This window comes from Acinonyx jubatus, chromosome E1, assembly GCF_027475565.1.
Source record: "Acinonyx jubatus isolate Ajub_Pintada_27869175 chromosome E1, VMU_Ajub_asm_v1.0, whole genome shotgun sequence".
In the NCBI taxonomy this organism is placed as follows: Eukaryota; Metazoa; Chordata; class Mammalia; order Carnivora; family Felidae; genus Acinonyx; species Acinonyx jubatus.
The window spans coordinates 30,440,318-30,461,657 of record NC_069397.1 but is presented as its reverse complement, the minus strand read 5'-3'; the positions used below and the strand labels follow the sequence as shown (position 1 = coordinate 30,461,657).

The window sequence follows — 21,340 nt, the reverse complement described above, 5'->3', positions numbered from 1 at the left end:
CTTCCAGTTCCTGGGTCTTTACCCCACCGTGCATTCCCTGCACCCACAGAAGAAACCAGGGGGCCCGATCTTCCCCTGCTGTAGCGCCAGAGCTTTGGGGTGGAGTGGGGGCAGGGGCATGAGTGTGTGGGAAGAAGACAGTGCCTCCTGTTACCCATTCACGACCCTACATACCCGCCCTGGGCCAGTGTGGCCTGATCGGAAATGTGCCTCACTTGGGCCTCAGTCTTCGACACTGAGTTCGTTTCCAGCCCGGCTTTATTCCTCTGCACCCTGAGGTGCTGTGGCAGGGACGGGGGGAGGCCACAGGCCCCAAGGAGAGGAGGTGGAGGGTGCTCTGTCTCAGGAGCCATGTCGAGAAGGCCAGTAGGCCCATGTGTGCTCTGACCACTAGCTGAAACTTCTGCCCCCCACTTGACTGACTTGAAATAGGCTGCACTTACGAGCTCCTCTGGCCTCACCTTCCTGTCAGTTCAAGGAGGCAGCTTTCTTGCTGACACCGTTGGCAAGAGGCATGATGATAAACACCCTTGGAATGAGAGGCCTCGTTAATCTGGTCCCGGCTCCTGCCAAGTTAGGAGCTGCCGAGTCAAGTCAGGGCCATTTCGGGTACTGCTGCACAATCTCAGGGCAGAGTGCTTGTCCTGGCCCTAGGGTCACATGGGGGGACACGGTCGCCTGGGCTGCAGCTACAGGAGAGCAGGCACTGGGGCGCATGAGGGAGGGACACGGGGACTTGCTTTCCGGCCTGCTGCCCACCCCATCCAGCCCTACACAGCAGAGGAGAGAACGAAATTGCATGTGCAGCGACAGCCGCAGGCCACAGAGCCATTTAGGGGCAAAGCCATGATGAGTCCAAGTGTGTCTGAGCTTTCTGATGAACCGTGCTGACTCGCAGGACAGGTCACAGCAGAGGGATGAAGGCCAGAGCTGAGCCTCAGAAACAGAGTTCCAGCTGACTTTCTTTGCCTAAGCCCAGGCCAAGCACTAATTGGCATAGTGATAATTTAAGGGTATAGATGTAAAACACGCTTCCCCCACGAGGCAACCTTCATATCCACACAACAGTATGTTACACACCCTCCCTTCCAGGAATCCTTGCCATTCTTCTTGTGAGGCATGGTCTCTGGATATCCAGAACTCGTTAAGATGCCAGTGAGCGAGACATAGTGTGGACAGTAGCCCTGACCCCGTGGCCAGCAGTGGTGTTGTCAAAGGCAGATGTGCCCTTAGCACAGGCTGGCCATTCAGGGGGACTGAAGTAGTGGAGGAGGGGAGGGAGGGGAGAGAAGGAGGGAGAGGAAAATAGTGGTTGGCCGGCCATAACTCCCTGGGGGCTCTTGTCCATAACAGGAGGCTATTCCCACCCCTTTGGGGGTCCATCTTGCTTGCACATGTCGGGTTAGAAGGGAACCCTCAGAGTCCTTCTTATCCTCTTCTGTCCCATTGAGAGGAAAGCAGAGTAGAAAGGGCATGGGTCCACTGTGGATCAAGTGGACTTGGAGTCTGAACTCTACCCAACCTTTGCCCCTCCCCCCAGCTTTTTAGCTGCATGACTTTATGCAAGTGGTTTCACCTCTCTGACCAAACATTTCCTCATCCATAAAATGTGGGACACAATCCGCCCCCGTGGGGCAGGCTAACGGGTCAGTTCAGTGTTGCACATTAGGCTCCAAGCCCGGGTCCTGACGCAGGACTCTCACTCCGGAAGCGCAAAGTCCCTTGCTTTCCACTGGCCCAGGGTTAGGCTCTCTGGCCCCCACTTCTGGGGCATTTACACAGTTAAAAACTTGGGTTTCAGAGTCAGAAAAATCAGAAGATGAGTCCCTGTTTCATCTGCTAGTTGGGCAACCTTTGGCAAATTATTTAGCACCGCCGAGCTTGTCTTAAACTGTTTCCATCCCTTTATTTCCACGTCAGGAAAATGGGGATACTAATAATTCCACATTCATGCAGCCATTGTAAGGATTAAATGAGGCCACCCATCAGAGGGGCCTGGTGGAGAGTAAGGGCCCCACCCAGTCATCAGCAGTATAGCTGACATTGCTTACCCGTGGGTGGGGCAGGCCCAGCTACCAGCCCACGGACTCCAGGAGATGCTCACTGATGGTCCCATATTTCTGTTGACAGTCTGTTACTGTGCTCAGGGCGTTGCAGGAAAAGAGCTACTTATATCAAAGCCATCTTTGTAGCGTGCCTTTTGGTGCATCTGTTCAGCAGTCATGGACGGCACTTACTGGAACCTTGTCTGAATCTGACACAAGGGTGGGTGGGTGTGTGTGTGAGATTCGTTTTTGCCTTAACGTCAGTGTATCTGCTGTATAAGGCTCAGGACGCTTGAAGAGTGTTAGGGTCATGATGGATTCCCAGGAGCTGGGGTCTAGAAGGACATTTCCCATTTCAGTCCTCAGCTAAATCTTTTCTTTCTCACCCTCTTTCTTTCTTCCTTTCTTTTTTTATGCCCTTCTGTCCTTTCATGTTCCCTCCCTTCTTCCTTTCCTTCCTTCCCCGCTTCTTCCATTTTTTTTCTTTCATTCATCCTTGTATTCCTGCTTTAGTTTGTTAATTCCTCGTTCTCCCCCTTCCTGTTCTCCCTCTGTCCCATTCTCTTCTCCCTCTTTGGTCTGTTCTTTCTCCTCTTCCTTCTCTTCTTCCTTTCTAGGGACTCGAATGGTCTTCTCTCAACCACATCTAACATGGGCTCCTGAAAATATTATGTATGAAGTGTAGCAAAGTCCATTCTTTAAAAAATAAGGTTTTAGTTTCTGACCTTGAAAGTGAAAGGTGCTCACTATAGACAACCTGCAAAAATATAATAAAAAGAAAAAAAAATAGCCCCTGTGTCCCCAAACAGTCCTTGTTAGGATCTAGGAGTCTTTATTTCTGGTTACTCCAGAGTGTGCTCTGTGTGCCACCCGGATGCAGGCCGCCTGTAGAATCTGGGGACAGGGCAGCAAATAAGACAAGGTCTCCATCCTGTGGAGCTTCTGTACAGGTGGAGGGGGGTGGTCACCAAATGTCAAGGAAGTAGAAAAGACAGTTTTGGGCGAGATAGATATTGTAAAGGTGATGGGATGGGTGGTTGGAAAGGCCGAGTGCTGGGGGGGGAAGTCAGAGGACAGAGGAGATGCAGAGAGCTGGTGTCTAAATGACGCAAAAGGACAGGCAGGCAGAGAGCAGGGGAGGAACGGTTTAGGGGGAGAGAACGCTAAGTACAAAGGCCTGGGTGGGTCCTACTTGGGCTCTGTGAGTAGAAAGAAGGCCAGCCTGGCTAAGCATATTGAGTGAGGGGGAGTCTTGAATGTTATCATATGTGGCAATGGAAAGCCTTGGGAGGGTTTTGGTATGGGGGAGTGCCCTGCATAGGTCTGCATTTTTAGAATACCTTCTGGTAGCTGCGTGGAGAGTGCATTGTGGAGACACAAATGGAAGGAAAAGGAGCAGCTAGGGGGATGTGGCAGTGGTTCCGGGGAGACTGGGCTGGCTTGGACAAGGGGGCACAGCCTGTTCCATGTTTTTTAACCATCTGTGATTACAGCATCTACTTTGTAATTGTATTTATATATAGATCATTTATTGAGTACTTTCCAGGTACTATGCATTGTGTTAAGCACTTTATTTATACACATATTATCTCATTCATTGTTCACACAACCCCATGAGGCTGGCATAGTAATCTTAATTTGCAGATGAAGAAACTCAGAGAGGGAAATTTTAAAAAAGCCAGAGGGGGGGAAGGGGAGACACCAATAGTTCTGTTCCCTTTTTTTTTTTTTTTTCTGATGTTTATTTACTTTTGAGAGAGAGAAAGCATGTGAGCGGGGGAGGGGCAGAGAGAGAGGGAGACACAGAATCCAAAGCAGGCTCTAGGTTGAGCTGTCGGCACAGAGCCCGATGCAGGGCTCGAACCCACAAACCGTGAGATCATGACCTGGGCCGAGGTCAGACACTTAACTGACTGAGCCACCCAGGCACCCCCCAATAGTTCTGTTCCTTAAAGCAGACCTTATTAGGAAATGGGGGAGGGGGTATTTCTTTCTGGTCCTTTATTCACAAACACCCAAGTTGATACCATACTGATGGCAGAATCAGAATTGAAACCCAAGTCTGACTCACTTCACAGTTTAGCCACTACCCCATACATTGAAAAACCCTGCTGTGCTATTTACGCTATTGTATAAGCATCTCCCTGTATGCAGTAGCCCAGCTCTGCAGATCAGTCTTCTGTTCTCCTGATTGTATTTACCAGGTAGTCGCAGATACCCAGTAGCATGCACACATGAAGGTTTATTGTTTACCTACTTGGAAATGCTGTGGGTTGGTCAGATGGCTCTGCTGATCAGGGCTGGACTCACACCTCGAGGGAGCTGACCTAGCCTGGCCATGTGCCCTTCACTCCCTAGGAGGCTGGACTGAGCATGTTTGTGCCAAGTGCTGGAGAGAAGAGGGAGGAGCATGCAAAGCCTCTTTAGGTCCAGCCTTGGAACTGACACTGCCACATCTGCCACACTGTGTTGGGCAGTACAAGTCCCAAGGCCAGCCCAGATTCAAGGGGTAAGGAGATAGACTCTGCCTGGAACTGCAAAGTCACATGGAATGGAACATGGGTAGAGGGAAGGGTGAGACCTTTATCCATTAGTACGTAGCTGCTTCTGCAGACTGCTTGATGAACAAGAGAATAGGTTCCTGCCATCGGAACAGAGCCCAGCTAATTGGCCTCCATGTCCAGGAAGCCCATATCCTTAGGATGTACTTGTGAGAGTTTTATTTAATCTCTATACATATTGTGAGCACTCTTTAGGGACCCTCTAGTGTTACTACAGTCTTCTAAGTTAATTGGCTCCCTGTACTCTAAGAGATTCTCAGAAGCAGGTGTTTGTAGTGAACTAGGCTGTGCCCCCCATGGCAGTTTTCTTCTGAAAACCGTGGGTGCAGAGAGGGTAAATGGTGCTGATTCAAATTAGGACCACCCAGGGTCCAGGAGGTGATGACAAGCAAACAGACCACAAACTGGTTATGGGGAGGAGAGAAAGATTTTGGATCAAGATGTGGGACCAAACTTTAAATCACAAGGAAGTTCACCCATCAGTGCTAATAGAGAACACTTTGGCCAAAACCAGATTACTTTCTCTTTTCTCAGCCTTCCTTTATAGAGAATAATGCTTGTCAGTGATAAACACTGGAGTACTATTTGTCCTGCCATTACTGCTGCAGATGTAAGGTTTTATTTACTTAACAAGAAGCACAACAGAAAGATTGGAGGTGTTGCAATTAGCCTTGAGGACGAAATAGCAAATACAGCTATAACCAACTACTTTGAGGCAGCCATCAATTAAACAAACTGTTGACTTGAGAAGAGATAAGGACACAGATCACTGCTGTTCCCATTCATTGCTGACTTCTAGCCAATCGGCCAATTGAACACGAGATGCTAAATTCTTGTGAAAGTATAGAAGAATAAGAAATGGCTGATCTTCAGTTACACTAGTTGGAGGTTTAGTCATGCCTAATCTGTGACAGAAGTGGAGGCCAGTTCTGGGTTTGAAGGTGATTTCTAATCTTATTCCAGATTTGAGCCCTTTTGTTCCGTCCTTTCCTCCAGAAATCCTCCCTGGCCCTTTTGGAAGTGACTTTCATCAAGATGTTTTTAGAAAGAAGAAAACAGTGTACCAGAAAACTGCAGAGTCTATGTCGTGGGGTTGATCTCGTCCCCCATAGACCTTTCAAAGAAAGCCTTGGAGAAATATCAAGCTCAGACTTAATAAATACAGGAGAAAACCACACAATCATCGCAACAGATTCTAAAAAGGCCTTTGAGGAAATTTCATGCACCATTCCTGATTTAAAAAAGAAAAAAAAGAAACTCTCAATATAATATGTTGGGACTGCCTTAGTTTGTCATGCTGCAGCTATCCGGATGCAGGAACAGGCCTTCATGCTTTAATACTTCAGAGGACGTCCTAAAAACTTTTTCCATTAAAGTCTGGGACAGGCAGGAATCTCTGGTATTTACTTGTCTTACTCCTCCTTGTCTTGCAGAGCCTAACTGATGCAGTGAGGTTTTGTAAAAAGTAGGAATTATAAACATTGAGAGGAAGCAACAACTTCCTTAGAGGCAGAAGATTATATTAGTTTTCTCTTAGAAAAGTAAGCTGGCAATGCTAGAGCAATTAGGACTAATAAGAGAGTAAAGTGGCTGGATATAAAACCCAGCATTTTAAAACCAGTAGCATCCTAGATGCCAGCAATAACCAATTAGGAGGTAAGTGAAAATTTACACTAGGAACAACTACTATAAAACATTTAAGGGATGTACCTAGCAATAAACGTGAATAGTTAAAATGAAGAATGCTATAAGCCTTAACTGCTAGATATAAGAAAAAGACAAAAAAAAAAAAGAAAGTTACGCTAGGGGTATAGTAAATATTTTAAAGACCTCACTTGTCCCCAGCTGAACTCATAGCTTTCATGTAGTTTTCATTCAAAATCTCTAAAGATAACTTAATAGGTGGATTCTGGAATTCATCCTGAAGACTGTAAGAATACCAAAGAAAATTTTCTTTTATATATATATATATATATATATATATATATATATATATATATGAGAAAAAAAATATTTGTATATATATGTAAGTTAGCTAACATACAGTGTATACAGTGTGCTTTTGGTTTTGGGGGTAGATTCCCATGATTCATTGCTTACATACAACATCCAGTGCTCATCCCAACAAGGGCCCTCCTCAATGCCCATCCAAAGAAAATTTTCTAAAGAGAACAATAAGGGGTGTAAACTTGACTTATCAAATATCCAGCTTTACTGATACCATTATATTAAGACATTTGGAAAACATTAAGTAAAACCCCTGCTTATAGTGTATACAAAATTAAATTCCAGGTGACTCACAATTCTGAAAACATAAATCCATTATAGTTATATTAAAGAAAAATACAGAGTAATATACATCTACAAATACATATGCATGTTGGGGTGCCTGGGTGGCTCAATCGGTTAAGCTCTTGGTTTTGGCTTAGGTCATGACCTCATGTTTCATGAATTTGAGCCCCATGATGGGCTATACACTGACAGTGCAGAGCCTGCTTGGGATTCTCTCTTTCTCCCTCTCTCCCTGCCCCTCCCCCACTCATATGCACTCTCTTTTTCAGAATAAATAAACTTAAAAAAATAAATACACAGAGATAGATAGGTAGATAAATATGTATGCATATATAATATAACTTGGGGGTGGGTATGGAAGTAAGAAGCCATAAATGAGAAGATTTCAAGATATTACTACATTATAGGGATGCCTGGGTGGCTCAGATCGTTAGGCATATGATTCTCGGTTTCAACTCAGGTCATGATCTCATGGTTTCATGAGTTTGAGCCCTGCATCAGGCTCTGTGCTAGTGGTGAGCCTGCTTGGGATTCTCTCTCTCCCCCCCGCCCTCTTTTGTTCCCTCCCCCACTCACTATGTCTCTGTCTCTCTCAAAAATAAACAAACTAAAAAAAAATACTACTACATTACCATGTAAGATCTTGTCAGTAGTGAAAAACTCCATATGCAAAGTTAGAAAACAGTAGTCATGGAGAAACTATTTTCTATAGATAAGTCAGATGAAAGGATGACATCCAGTCTATAAAGAGTCCTTATAAATGAGTAAGCAACAAAATCCATTTCATAGGGGGAAAATGACAGGAAGGAAGAGGTGGTGTATAGCAGAAGAAATAAATAATAAATGTGAGATGTTCAGTCTCACTAGTAATGATGGCAATGGAAATTAGAACAACAGTGATATTTGTGTCCCTCAAATTGACAGCATTTTAACAATTGGTATTTAATTGTGTGGAAATGCACTCATAAATGTTGGTACAAGTGTAAATAGATAATGACAGTTTAGCAGCACATTTATAAATATAAAATGTACATCCCTTTGGATGAGCAGTCCCACTTCTAGAAATCTCTTCTACAAAAATACACACCTAAAAATCCATCAGTTGGGAATGAGTAGGTAGACTATAAACCCTTTAAAAAGAACAAAGTAGGGGCGCCTGGGTGGCTTAGTCGGTTCACGTCCAACTTCAGCTCAGGTCATGATCTCGGTTTGCAGGTTCAAGCCCTGTGCCAGGCTCCACACTATCAGTGCAGAGCCTGCTTGGGATTCTCTCTCCCCCTCTTCCTCTCTTTCTGCCCCTCTCCTACTCATGCATTCCCTCTCTCTCTCAAATAAACTTAAGTAAGTAAATAATTAAAAAGAACATGTGAAATTGTGTATGGTATGTTGGAAAAGTAATTTAAGATATGGGGGTAGTATCATCCTACTGAATCAAATCATATGTGTAAAAACTAAGGTTTTCACCAAGTAGTTAAGGGCAGTCACCTCTGGGAAAAATAGCAAGATGGATTGGAGGCAGGGGAGAGGAGCACTTCTTGACACACTTGTGCATTTGTTGTAGTTTTACAGTGAACATCCTTGGTAATTTAAAAAACGCATGGAATGATACATTCTTAGGTTGAAAATTCTTCTGTAAGACATTTGAAAATCTGCAAAGGTAAGACAAAATAATAAAGGTCCTCCTTTCCATTACCCAACTGTTGACATTTTGGAACGAAAGGGGGAAAAATGAGTCCAGCAGAGTTGACTCAGTAGAAAGTGTAGGTAAACACAAGGGTGTCTCTGGGGAGAAAGAGGATTTGGATGTGTTTCTCAGGTTCACTTGGGTCCATTGCCATGTGCTGTTTGACGCTAGGGAAGCCGTTGAGCTCATCTACTGTCCAGTAGGTTTTCTGCATTCTGCAGGGAGGCATGACCTACTTCCATTGCAGAAAGGGCTGGGGAGAAAGAATGCCCAACTAAGGTTCGGCCTATGTTGTTGCTAGAATGTCCACGAATGAATTTCAGAGCCCAGCGTCCCAGTGGGCCACGATTACATGAGGAATACGCTTGATAGAAGCTGAGCTCTGAAGTAGGTACCATGGTCAGGAGGGGTGGGGATAAAGTAGATAAAACATGAAAGACCACGTTGTCCGGTAGAGGAGAGGTGTGTGTGTGTGTGTGTGTGTGTGTGTGTGTGTGTGTGTACGCGCACGCTCGCACGCGTGCATGTAAAGCTTAACATTTATGAAGCAATAAAGGAGAACATTGCAATATAGAATAATTAACAGAATTCCAAAGTCCTCAAGAAGAACGTAAAAACTTGCAGCAATTAGGTTTGGGAAATACTAATCACGAGATGCTTCCAGAGGGTAGGAGAGGGTGTACACACCTGAGTACTTATCAAATACGTGTGCGTGTGTGTGTGTGCGCGCATGTGTGTGCGTGTGTGTGTGTGTTGTGGGGGAGATGCTGGTGCAGTGGTGCTGGTAGTGATAGGGCATTGGGGTAGCTTTGTTATCTGGTTCAAAGAGAATTTCTAAAGGGAAAATAAAATCCCCATTTGACTCAGATATGGCTCATTTTCTGAGGCGATGTCAAGAGGCACAAGATCAAATCTAGCTTGACACCATCCAATACCGAACTCAGCAGTCTCTAGAAGCTGTAGCTGAGCGGCAGGCTGGCTAATGAGACATCTCTGTCCTCCGCCAATGCCTCGGGGGCCCATCTCTTCCTCTTTGGCAAGCAGGATACAAAGAGAGCTCCAGGCAGAGTGAGGACCTAAAAGGTCACCCAGAACATTCATTTTGCAGGCTCCCCACCAGGTCTTTCCAGAAAACAGATGAGCATGGCTTAATAGTTCAGCTAGAATGGGAGCCCATGGCTTCGTGCTTCAACCTGGGGTGGGTTTTAATGAAGCCTAAAGGACATTTCACACGTTGTCCAACCATTGGCAGTGAGGAAGGAGGGGCGGGGGGGGCGGTGTGCCAAATACAGCCGGGCGGTATCCTCTCCTTTATTCTCTGGGTGTGAAAGGGGCAATTGTAAAATTCAGATGAAATTAGAAGTGAAGATTCAGAGCTGCCCACGTAAATATCGCAGTCTGTCATTAAGTTCACTTTCACCAGTAAGACACATTCCAAAGCACAGTAAGCCTGTTGTTCTGGAGACATTTGTGCGTTTCAGTGGTTGCAGAACCCTCAAGTGGAAGTCAGGTCCCCTCTGTTGCATCTTTTCTGATTTGTGAAATGCTTCTTGAACCTACCCTCTTCCCACTGTCTCCACTGTCAACACAGATGCACACGTGGGTCATCACAGCATCCTGGAAGCCGAGCTCCCCTCTCCAGCCGTCTATCCTTTGGTCCATTCCTCACACTGCCTGAATCTTCTTTGCAGATTTCAGCTCTGCTTGTCACTTTGGAGCTCAGAATCCTTCAGTGACATTCAGGGCCTTTTATAACATCCCCACTGCCCACCCTCCTGACCATATCTCTTGCATTTATGTCTCTCTCCACTTCATCTTGTGCTCTGAGTCAGGGCTACAGCTACCCAAGACCACCTGTGCCCCTCAAAAAGGCAGCCCTCTGGCTTGTATTTGTCCCTAGATTACCTTTCTTTGCTAATTACTCTTTGTCTCAAGATGCAGTTACACCAAGTGTCACCTCTAGGAATTGTCCCTAACCTCCTTTGTGTTATATACTGTCCCCCACACTCTGGAAGCACATGATGTTTACTTCTGTCTCAGCACCTTCACTATATCCTGACTAGTGATGGGTCTGATTCCTTGACTTGCCTGGAAAACATGAGAAAGGTAAAAGTCAGAGTACCTGGCACATAGCTGGTGCTCCACGAATGTGTTATTGGAAAGAATGAATGCATGAAAAATTTTTTAAGTGTTTATTTTTGAGAGAGTGGGGTAGAGGCAGAGAGAGGGGGACAGAGGATCCGAAGCAGGAGAGAGAGGGGGACAGAGGATCCGAAGCAGGAGAGAGAGGGGGACAGAGGATCCGAAGCAGGCTCCGAGCTGACAGCAGAGAGCCCGGTGCGCATCTAGAACTCAGGAACTGTGAGATCATGACCTGAGCTCAAGTCGGACACTTAACTGACTGAACCACCCAGGCGCCCCATATTTTTAAAATTTAGTTTGCAGACGTGTGTGGGTCTTTGTTTTTGCCTGATCTGACATGAGTAAAGGCATACTCAACCTGCTGTGTTCTCAGTAACGTAGTGAGGATGAATAAAATAAACAGTGTTAGTCATATGTAAGTAAGTTGAAGACTTTTGCCACTTATCCCGAAGTATCATCAGGGAGTTGTCTGGGGCGCTGGTAGTGTTCCTGAATTAAAGCTCCTGCCTTGTTCCAGGTCAGCTGTTGCCAGCAAACCGCAATACACCGAGTCCCATTGATCCTGACACCATCCAGGTCCCTGTGGGTTATGAGCCAGACCCGGCAGATCTTGCCCTCTCCAGCATCCCTGGCCAGGAAATGTTTGACCCTCGCAAACGCAAGTTCTCTGAGGAAGAACTGAAGCCACAGCCCATGATTAAGAAAGCGCGTAAAGTCTTCATCCCTGATGATCTGAAGGTAAATTGGAACTGGTCATCAGGCTTTGGGCAAACAGAGGGTGGGATCAAGAGGCAGATTAAAAGGGTGACCTCTAGGAAGATCACACAAGCTAGTGAACCACAGACTTGTGATTTCTGATCCCGTTTCTTGGCATGTGACTGTGGGCAAGTTGCTTTCTCCCTGGGTATCTTCTGAAATATGCCTTTCATGTCTTGATATAGCACAGAAAGAAGAAGCAGTAAAAATGTTGGCGTGATTTACAACCCATGAAGGAAACAAACCTGCTGCTGTCTGCAGGGAACTCTCTGAAAGCCCCATAAAATCAACCCAAACCCAAAATCTTTCAGGGTTGGAAAGAGAAAGGAAATTATCTGCAGAGGACATCTGGGCCAATAGTTCTCCAAGGCTTACCTTCCCTCGGGGAACTTGTTGATAACCAATGCTGCCTTTTCCCGATAGTCCACAGGGAACAACAGCTAGAGCTAAGAACTCTCTCCATGTTGCCACCCTCAGAGGACCTGGGTGGGATATTCTCAAGGAAGCTGGTGGGTTCCCTGATGTTGTTGATACGCAGTGTTTACTCTGTATCTTAAATAACGGTCACTTGAATATCTCAACAAAAGGTTCATTCCAAGTTGTTTCTTTTCAGCTGTGTTGAGGGGACACATGATTTATAAAGGAAAATAGATTTACCTTATGAGATCTGATACAACTAGAATCAAAATTAATCTGACACATTTAATGATATTTAATGAGAATTCTTTCCAAAATTTTGCCATGTCCACTAATCCCAAAATAGAACAATTTTAATTACCCATGGCTTAGAATTTCTTGTGTTTATGCTTCCTTCCAATCATAGGGACAATAGAGATTTGATTGTATATGTTGGAGGCGTTGACACCAGGCATAATTAGCCTTTTTCTAACTTCTGACCCCCATTTCTCAAAACTAACTGTGGTACAGATGGAAAGTCACTTGTCAGCTGGGAACATGGGAGTTTGGAATGTTGTCCTGGAACCAATTTTGACCTCTTACCTATTTTTGCCATCTAGAAAGAACACTGGAGGAAAAGGTACCCTGCAGATTGAAATCACTTCTGTTGACTACATACTTGAGATTACCTTGAGTGTAGCAGACTCATCAGATGTCAGGGCTGAAAGGGACCTTAGAGGTTCGTTAGACCAAAGTTGCTGTTTTGCAGTCGAAGAAATGGAGAAATAGAAGGGTTAAGTGAGGTGAACACTGCTAGTTAGTGGAAGTCTTCTAGTTTCCAGAAAGGTCACTGCAGCATGTTGGCCTTGACAAGGGCTACAGCAGGGTCTCTTGGGTGACAAACCAGTGGCTGTCACCCTAAGAATCAAAAGAGTAAAGTTCATAGTAAACACTCCACAAAATTAAACAAGGGGCGCCTGGCTGGCTCAGTTGGAAGAGCGTGCAGCTCTTGATCTCAGGGTCATGAGTTTGAGCCCCACATTGGGTGTAGAGATTACTTAAATAAATAAAACTTAAAAAAAAAAATCTAAACAAGTCAGGGAACTGATGGTCAAGACTAAGATAGGATAGGAAGGGGCCATGGGGTCCTGGGAAATTGAGAATCTTCTTTCAACTGGATGCTTTTCCTCATCTTAGCCACCCAATCCTGTGTGTATTTTCGAGCTCACCTCTTCAGCTAAACTGGGGAGGCATGCAGCATGGATTTCCTTTTGAACAGAGGGTAGTTCGGAAGGATGATGCTAAGCAGTAGATAAAACTTCTACCAGCCAAACCTTCACAGGTCTCCAGATTTACAAGTTCAAAGCAAAGAGCAAGCTCACTTAATAACCCAGGTAACCTTGGCAACAAAGAGGCCCTGTGAAAACAGTATGTGTTGGAATTATGCATAGTACTGCTGTCATGGCCATGCCTGACCTTTTCCCATGGCAGCTGGGTAGCTGGCAGGAACATTCTCCTGCCAAGTGTCTTTGGATTTCTTCAGTTGTGAGTGAAGCCTCAGGCCACAGGCCATGATCTTATGTGAAACAAGAAGCAGAGCTGTAACATATTTTTCCTTCCAGTAGAGAGGACTGAGCTAGGGGTGGGTGACATATTTGTGGCCCCCAGCATTGGACGAGCAAACCAAACGAGTGAAAGAGCCCCGCCAATAAATGGTCTTCCCCACAGCTGCCCGAACCCCTCTATTGAGCCATTCCTTTGGGTTAGCATGCCCCAGGAGAATTAAGCAGTACCAGGATTCCCAGCTGAGAATCGGTTTAATCACCTTGATGTCTCAATACTTTTGACTGTCCATTCATTCACTTGACTGAGATATCTCAAAGGCTTGTATGTTCCAAGCCCCGGGGATACACCAAGGTGAATCAGAACTGTTAGTGTTCCTACTCTCAAGGAACTTCGGGTCTGGCAAGAGAAAGGGATCGCTGGTTTTCAGGAGGGGGCTGACTGGGGGAGGCGCTGTCAAACACGAGACCTTCCTTCAAAAAGACGATGGGGCAGGACTGGGTGGGCCCTTGCTGGGTGGGGGCAACCGGCTAGCCAGATGGCACCTGCACCTGGGAATAGAGAAGAGGACAGGAATGTGGCGCCAAAGTTGTCAGCGGCACTCAATACTCTGCTTCCCCCTCCCCCAACCATGCCCTGGTAACAAAGGGAGGCAAGCTGGCTTTTCTGGTCCCCCTCCTTCCATCATTCATTCCTGCCTTTTGCGTCCTCTGCTCCACTCCTCTCCTCTTGTTAGCTCCCCTCTCACCTGAGATAGTCCCCACTCGATACCTTTCCTGGCTCGCCTGCATGTGTGGACAGGTGAGGCTGGGAAATGAAAGCACCTTACAAGTGAGAAGAGCTCTAAGAGACAGAAATGTTGGTTGTTCCCCTGAGGTCAGCTGGTGACCCCCTGGCCCATAATACCCTGTCATATGCCACCAACTCCGTGGCCTATGGCAGTACACCCCTTCCCTTCCCTTCCCTCCACTCGCCCAGCTTCTGCCATTTCCCAGGGGCTTATTCTTATGCACTCCTTCACCTCTGTGCTCCTGTTCCTCTATGTTGGGTACTGATACATCCTGAGTTAGCCCCTCTTTTGCATGATCTTGGAAACCATATGCCCAAGGAACATTGAATGTGGTGGATTCACTGAGACTACCAAGGGTGGTGGAATTGGGGCTTCTATCCAAGTAACCGAACAGCTGCCATCAGAACTGGAGCCTTCACTGTTGTTAATATGCCTTCAGGTCTTCCTACCTCCTGTGAAGTCCTGGGGCGAGCTCCTCCCTGCTCGCCCCAACCAGCTGGTCAGGCCTCTCCCCCCTTCCTTCAACCCCTTGTCCCCTTTCCCAAGCACAAACGACAAATCCCACCAATGGCCACAGCACACCTGCCCCGAGCTGACTTATCCAGGGATTCTTCAAAGGACAGCCTTCTTCTCTGAAAGAAGGATGCTGGTACCAGCTCTTATGAAGATCTTTTTTCACCTTGGTAGATACTATTATGAAACATGTAGAAAGCTAGGTGTGCTTTACAAATAACATTACCAGGTTGTGAGTGGCTGACACAAGAGGCCTGCACGGGCATTCTGTCTCACACGTTCTGTCTTTGTGCAGGGCAGATGTTTGCCAAGGGTAATGGACAGGTATGGGCATACACCACTGACCTTGGGCCTTCCTTGCAGCCATGGTCCCAAGCCATGTGACTTCCTCCAATGCCAGCTGCCCCTTGTAATCCTGGGGAGGGAAAGAACTGGCCTCAACTCACTTATTCTGGGTGACAGGTACCTGCAGGTATTAGTCTTGCTAGGATGGAGGGATTTGCTGTTGCAAGTGGCTGGAAAGAGGGGTTTGCAAAACACACCAGGTGGCTCCATAAATGAATTGGTAAGACCTAAAAGAAGATTCACATTTCTTAGTCTTCCTAGGAAGGTTTTCCTTTCTTTAGGGGAGGGGCAAGGATGAGGGGGAGAGGACACCTTGCTTTCACACTGACCACATTTAAATAGTACCCAGGTGAATTAAGGCCTAGAGAACAGTTAAACAGGAAATTAGAGTAAATCATTTAAATGCTAGCCACCAAATATGAGCATACTGATCGGTGGCAGGCGAAGGGTTTTTTTTTTTTTTTTCTTCCTGTTTTTGATTACCAAGGGATACATCAGAAAGAAAAGGTGAAAGATCCTACTTCTCTCCTTGGCATCCCTCCTCCGATTCCCCTTCTAGAGGCACCACTTTTCATAGCTTGGTATAAATCCTTCCGGGCCTCTTTCTATGAATATACAATATTGTGATTTTTTAACCAAAGTGGGATGAGGCCATACATATTTATCAGCAAATTGCCATTTCCACCCACATAGTGGTAGATCATAAACATCTTTTTTGGTTCAGCTGGGTCATTATTTGTAACAGCTGCAGAGTATCCTTTTGTAGGACTCCACTGTCATGTAGTTATTAAATCTCCTACTGATTAGTTTTCCCCCATCTCTTTCTATTAGAGACAATGCCGCAGTGACAATTCTGTGCCTGGGGTGTCTGTCTGTGTGCACATGCATGCAGATGGGTGGAGGCAGATCCTAGAAGACGAGTTGCTTCATCATTGGTAGTGCATTTAAATAGTTGATAGATACTGCCAAGTCGCCTTGCAACAATATCGTATGGACTTCTACCAACAAGCCTATGAGCGCCCATGGAAGAAAAGGGTTCTTAAAACATTCGGCAAAGAAAGCAGAGCGATCTGAATGTAGTTTAGGGTGTGAGGTGAGCCACTTGCTTTCGTGTGGCCCCTGGCGTGGCCTCTGCAGGGCAGAGAGTAAGGAGGGACACTCTGTGACAGGTGCGTCCACGCTGCGGGAGGGAAGCCATGGCGCCCGAGCAGTGGTCTCAGACTCAAACGGACTGTCAGGGAAGGAGATGTGAGGTGAGATGCGTGGGTTCCTGGTTCCTGGGCGCCACCCTGGGCCCCTCCGCGCGGCTGAAATCTAACATCTTGTTTCTTTCCCCCTGTGACTAATGAGCAGGATGACAAGTACTGGGCCCGGCGCAGGAAGAACAACATGGCAGCCAAGCGTTCCCGCGACGCCAGGCGGCTGAAGGAGAACCAGATCGCAATCCGGGCGTCCTTCCTGGAGAAGGAGAACTCGGCCCTGCGCCAGGAAGTGGCTGACTTGCGGAAGGAGCTGGGCAAATGCAAGAACATACTTGCCAAGTACGAGGCCAGGCACGGGCCCCTGTAGGATGGCAGTCTTGCGGGCTGGCTTTCCAATAGATGGACAGTGTGTTTCCCGCCTGATAGCACCACACCCGAACCAACCTTTCTGACATCAGCACTTTACCAGAGGCGTAAACACAACTGACTCACATTCTGGTGTGCGTGTGCGCGCGTGCGCGCTTCTGCTCCCGTGTGGTCCGCGGTGCGCGCGCGTGCCTTTGCACTTGCCATGTTAAGGTAGCCCTCTCCTCATCTTTCAGTTCCGAAAAAGAAAGGTGCCGTGTTTTTACTGGACTGCGGAGACGCCTCCTGGGGTCTCCTGCCCCCCCTTCCAACCCCCCTCCTGCCCCTTCCCGCGTCGCTCTCTGGTGGCTCCTGCCTGCTCTTCCGGGACCCTCTGCTGGGCTCCACCAAGCAGGGCCCTGGTGAAATAGTAGATCTCAGTTGTCAAGACTACGAGCTCTTGTTTCTGTTTAATCTGTAAATTACCATGCTAATAAGGTGCGCAAAAATCACTTAGCACTACACTGCAGCGCTCTCGCTCTCTTTCTCTCTCTCTCTTCAGTTATAGGTTGCTTTCCTCATATTTTCAGTTTTGGTGATAATTGTCTTCAAATTTCAAGTGCTGTTTAGATTTATTAGATCCCATATTTACTTACTGCTATCTACTAAGTTTCCTTTTAATTCTACCAACCCCAGGTAAGTAAGAGTACTATTCTAGAACACAGAGTGTGTTTTTGCACCGTCTGTACCTAAAGCAATAATCCTATTGTACGCTAGAGCATGCTGCCTGAGTATTACTAGTGGACATAGGATATGTTCCCTACCTAAGAATTTCACTGTCTTTTAAAAAACAAAAATTACAGTAATGCATTTGAGCATGCCCAGAATATCCCCAGGACAGGGAAGCAGAGGGAAATGCCAGGTCTAAGAACGAGGGATTAATTTATCAGCATAGGAGCCAAAAAAAAAAAAAAAAAAATTGCATCTTGGAACAGCTTTTGACATTGATATGTTTGCTTTTGTTTTCTCCGCTCTCCACCCCCACTTTTCTAGTTCCCTTTTTCCATATCCCTCTTGATATTCAAAACAATTACTTAAGATTCAGTTTTCCCCGTTTTTGGGTAATATATATATTTTTGTGAATTATACCTTGCTGTTTTTAAAAATCAGTTAATTAAGTTAATAAGTTCATGTTTTGTAAGACCCTTTTTCCTAGCGGTGTCATTTTCGAATGCTTCATAAATTAATGATTCTGGAGCTTATGTTTCTTATTTCGTTTGCTTTTTTGAAAGTATGTGCTCTTATAAAGACGACTTTTGAAAAATGAATGTAAAAGACACTGGTGTATCTCAGAAGAGGATGGTGTTGTCGTAAACTGTGGTTAATCCAATCAATTTAAATGTTTACTACAGACCAAAAGGAGAGATTATTAACTTGTTTAATGTTTATACAGAGCAATTATAGGAAGTTCTTTTTTGTACAGTATTTTTCAGATATAAATACTGACAATGTATTTTGGAAGACATATATTATATATAGCAAAGAAGAGAAAACTATTCCATGTTTTAAAATCATGTAGCAAAGATATATATTCATCAGTGTTGTACAGAGAAGAAGCGCTTGGGGGTTTTGAAGTCTTTAATATTTTAAGCCTATCACTGATACATCAGCATGTTTTTTGCTTTAAATTAAAATTTTATGACAGTATCGAAGCTTGGTGTGACGAATCCCGCTCTAAAATACATAAAGAGCTTTCCTGTTCCCTATTAGGTCTCAGAAAGAAGTCAGTTAACGTCACCCAGAAGCACAAAGTGGATGTTAGTCAAATATTTATTGGCTGATACGGTGTTTTTTAGGAAAAGCATCTGCCATGAAAACGTTCACTTCAAAGTTACGAGTTTCTGGAATGAAATATCACTGCAAGCACCCCAAACAATTCTGTTCCCCTCTGTGGGCACGTGTGTCTTATGCGGTATAAGGTTGATACCGGTGTTACATGTACGGTTTATAATTTGGTAGATGTTTTGACCTTAAAGGTGATTGTTCTTTTGTTTCACCAAGTTGTGTAATGTCAAGAGATTCCGCTGTTATTGAAAAGATACGTTTTGTGCTAGATTAAAACACCCTTTCATCAATGGGATTTTCTAGTCTCCTGCCTCCAGAGTATCTAATCCTTGAATGACCTGGTGGTCCCCTTGTCCATCCACCAGCAGTGCTTCTGTCGAGTGTCATAGTTTCCGTAAATCTGACTAGAAGGCTATTTCTACTAGATACTCATTTTGTCCCGAGCTACAGATTATGGTGGGAAATACGAGAGCATTAGAATCGAAATGCATTGTTCAGGTATGCAACTAAGAAAAGAAAACCTTTGGCCAAATTAAGCAGAACTGAATAAGCAATATTCAGGAAGAGATGCAGGTGGACGCAGTGTTAGCTTTTTTATAGGTAGAGAGACCAGTGGCAGCAGAAGTATTCAGTGGCAGGAGTTACTGAAACGGAAACAAGCAATGTCTGTAAGTGGAGCAGTGTTGCACCATTGGCCATCCAGGTTCACCACAGGATGAGATGGTAGCTGAAAAAACCGTATTTATTTGAGCTCTGGTCTTGGAATGAGGTTGTCTGTATCAAATGAGGGTCACACATTTTCTCTGTGGAAGAAATAAAAAGATCATAATAAAATTTACTCTTGGGTGTGCTAGGAGAGGTTTCAGAAACCTACCTCGTCTTAAAATTTAAAAACTTTTGGAGTCTGTACACGTGCCTTATATGTAGGTCATTGTCCCCACACACACATGAACACTCAATCCTGGACTTGCTTTCTGTCGAGGGCGGTTAACTAGTAAACAAGGCAGTTCTGCTCGATGGCATAGGAAGCCGTGGCCTGATTTGGAAGGACTCAGATCAAGCAGGGTCAGATGAGTTCTGCAGACCACAGCTATTAAAAGAGTCCTGTTGTCATTTTCCACCTTTTCATCAGAAGCATCTTTCGGAGATTAATTACTTGGCCATTAAAGATGAATCCAAATCCTATCGTGCCGACATCATTTAGACACAATTTGGAATGAGCGGCCTGCTTTCCTGACAGGGTCGAGGTGTCATTTCTGTGGACTTAGACTTGCAGAGAAGGGCAAAACCTGATGAGCGTGTCCTGCCTCATGCAATTTGAGGCTGCAGGTAGGGAATAGGAGGGCTGGGAGAGATCACGTCCTCCTTTTGAGAAAGGGGCCACCTTCTGACCATTCAAAACACTCAGTGGGCAAGACTGTGCCAGGCCTTTCATCTTCCAGTACGACAGGCCTGGGGGAAGTCATCCCTTGAAGCAGAAGGACCGTTTGTTCCAGGAGCGTGCAGATGGGATGTGGCTTCGGGTGGGTAGGATGCTGTGCTAGAGAACCCAGGGGTTCCTTCCGACTCGCCGGTTTTGTGAGGGAACACACAATAATTCTAAATGTGCATTTAGAAGGTCTTGAGCCTAAAAGAATTTTAAGTGCAGCCCCCTCTTCTCCAGCCACCCCTGAGGAAAACAACATGCAGAGGTATACTTGCTTTTTTTCCGGTAGTTTATCTAATTTCCCCCTGGTGTTCCTTTTAAGAATATTCAGACTTTGTCAGAGTTCATCAGAGCTGTCCCAAGCCAGGCTGGCTTGGCCTGTTTGCCTGTGTGGAGCGCGGACGCTGGGATTTAACCCGGGGTCGGCAAGCTGCAGGTGATGGGGGACAGTGTGCTAAACAGCTTCTGCTCTCAGGGTGCAGCTCCCTGCTGAGGGCTCCTGGGCCCCACTGGGGAGGCCAAGGTCTCCTCCTGGTTTTCTCTACAATTAATAATGTCATTTTAAAAATGAGCAAAGCCTTATCCTAGATCTCAATTGGATTAGACTTGACAATTAAGTCAGTACATTGTGCAGAGGGCCAAGTGTATGTAGAGGAGTGTGAGTGTGTGTGTGTGTGTGTGTGTGTGTGCGCGCGCACGTGCACGCACACGTGTGTGGATATTTAAGTCAAATCATAACATCTTTACTTTTGGAGAACCTTCCCGAACATAACCACCATAACCATTATCCTTTTGGCAACACCACAAAGGTTGCATCTGTTAAACAGGTACAAGTTCACATGAGGTCAGTTTAATTGTACATCGTGATATGGGTGGTGTTTATGCTGTTAAGTCCGAACCCTTATCTGTCTGTTATTCTCAATGCTTAATAAACTTTGAATTTGTTCCTTTCTTTCATGTATTTTTGTTGATAGTCTGCTAGAAGTTAGATTCTGTTCCCAATCCTATCACCAAGAGCCCACTTACAGAGATCAATTACATCAATGACAAATAATAAGTAATTTATTAATGATAAATTAATATTTATTGAGCACTTATGTGCTAGACATTGTGCTAAACACTTACCTGGAATATTGTAATCCCATGTCAACTCTACAAGGTGGGGACTATTGTTTTTCCCGTTTTACAGAAGAGAAAATAGAGGGTTCATGTGATTAAGCAGCTTGCCCAACATTAGAGGTGACAGAAATGAATTCTGATCCACTGAATGGGGCGTCATTTAGAGAACTGGTTCCCAAAAACGAGTCCAAAGACTGCTTCTGGTTGGACGTATAAGAATCTACTGGGAACATACTCCAGGACTACAGATCCAGCAACTCTGAATCAGTAGAAAGAAAATGAATTGCTTAAAGTCTCCCAACTCACTCCCGTGTGT

At 45.4% G+C, this 21,340-nt stretch overlaps 1 protein-coding gene across 6 annotated transcripts in view; it reads left to right on the top strand.

The window, feature by feature from the left end:
- The window catches only part of HLF (HLF transcription factor, PAR bZIP family member), a 53,317-nt gene extending 32,460 nt beyond the window's left edge, over positions 1–20,857 (top strand). For 4 of the 6 annotated variants that reach the window (XM_053211470.1, XM_053211473.1, XM_053211471.1 and 1 more), the window contains exons 3-5: positions 11,242–11,462; positions 16,257–16,340; positions 16,441–20,857. In XM_053211470.1, coding sequence (XP_053067445.1) covers positions 11,242–11,462; positions 16,257–16,340; positions 16,441–16,656 — 521 coding nt within the window. In that variant the 3' untranslated portion in view covers positions 16,657–20,857. Of the gene's footprint in view, positions 1–11,241; positions 11,463–16,256; positions 16,341–16,437 lie in introns of all 6 variants that reach the window. The other 2 variants (XM_027034169.2, XM_027034170.2) reach the window with 2 other exon arrangements.
- The last annotated feature ends 483 nt before the right edge of the window (positions 20,858–21,340 follow it).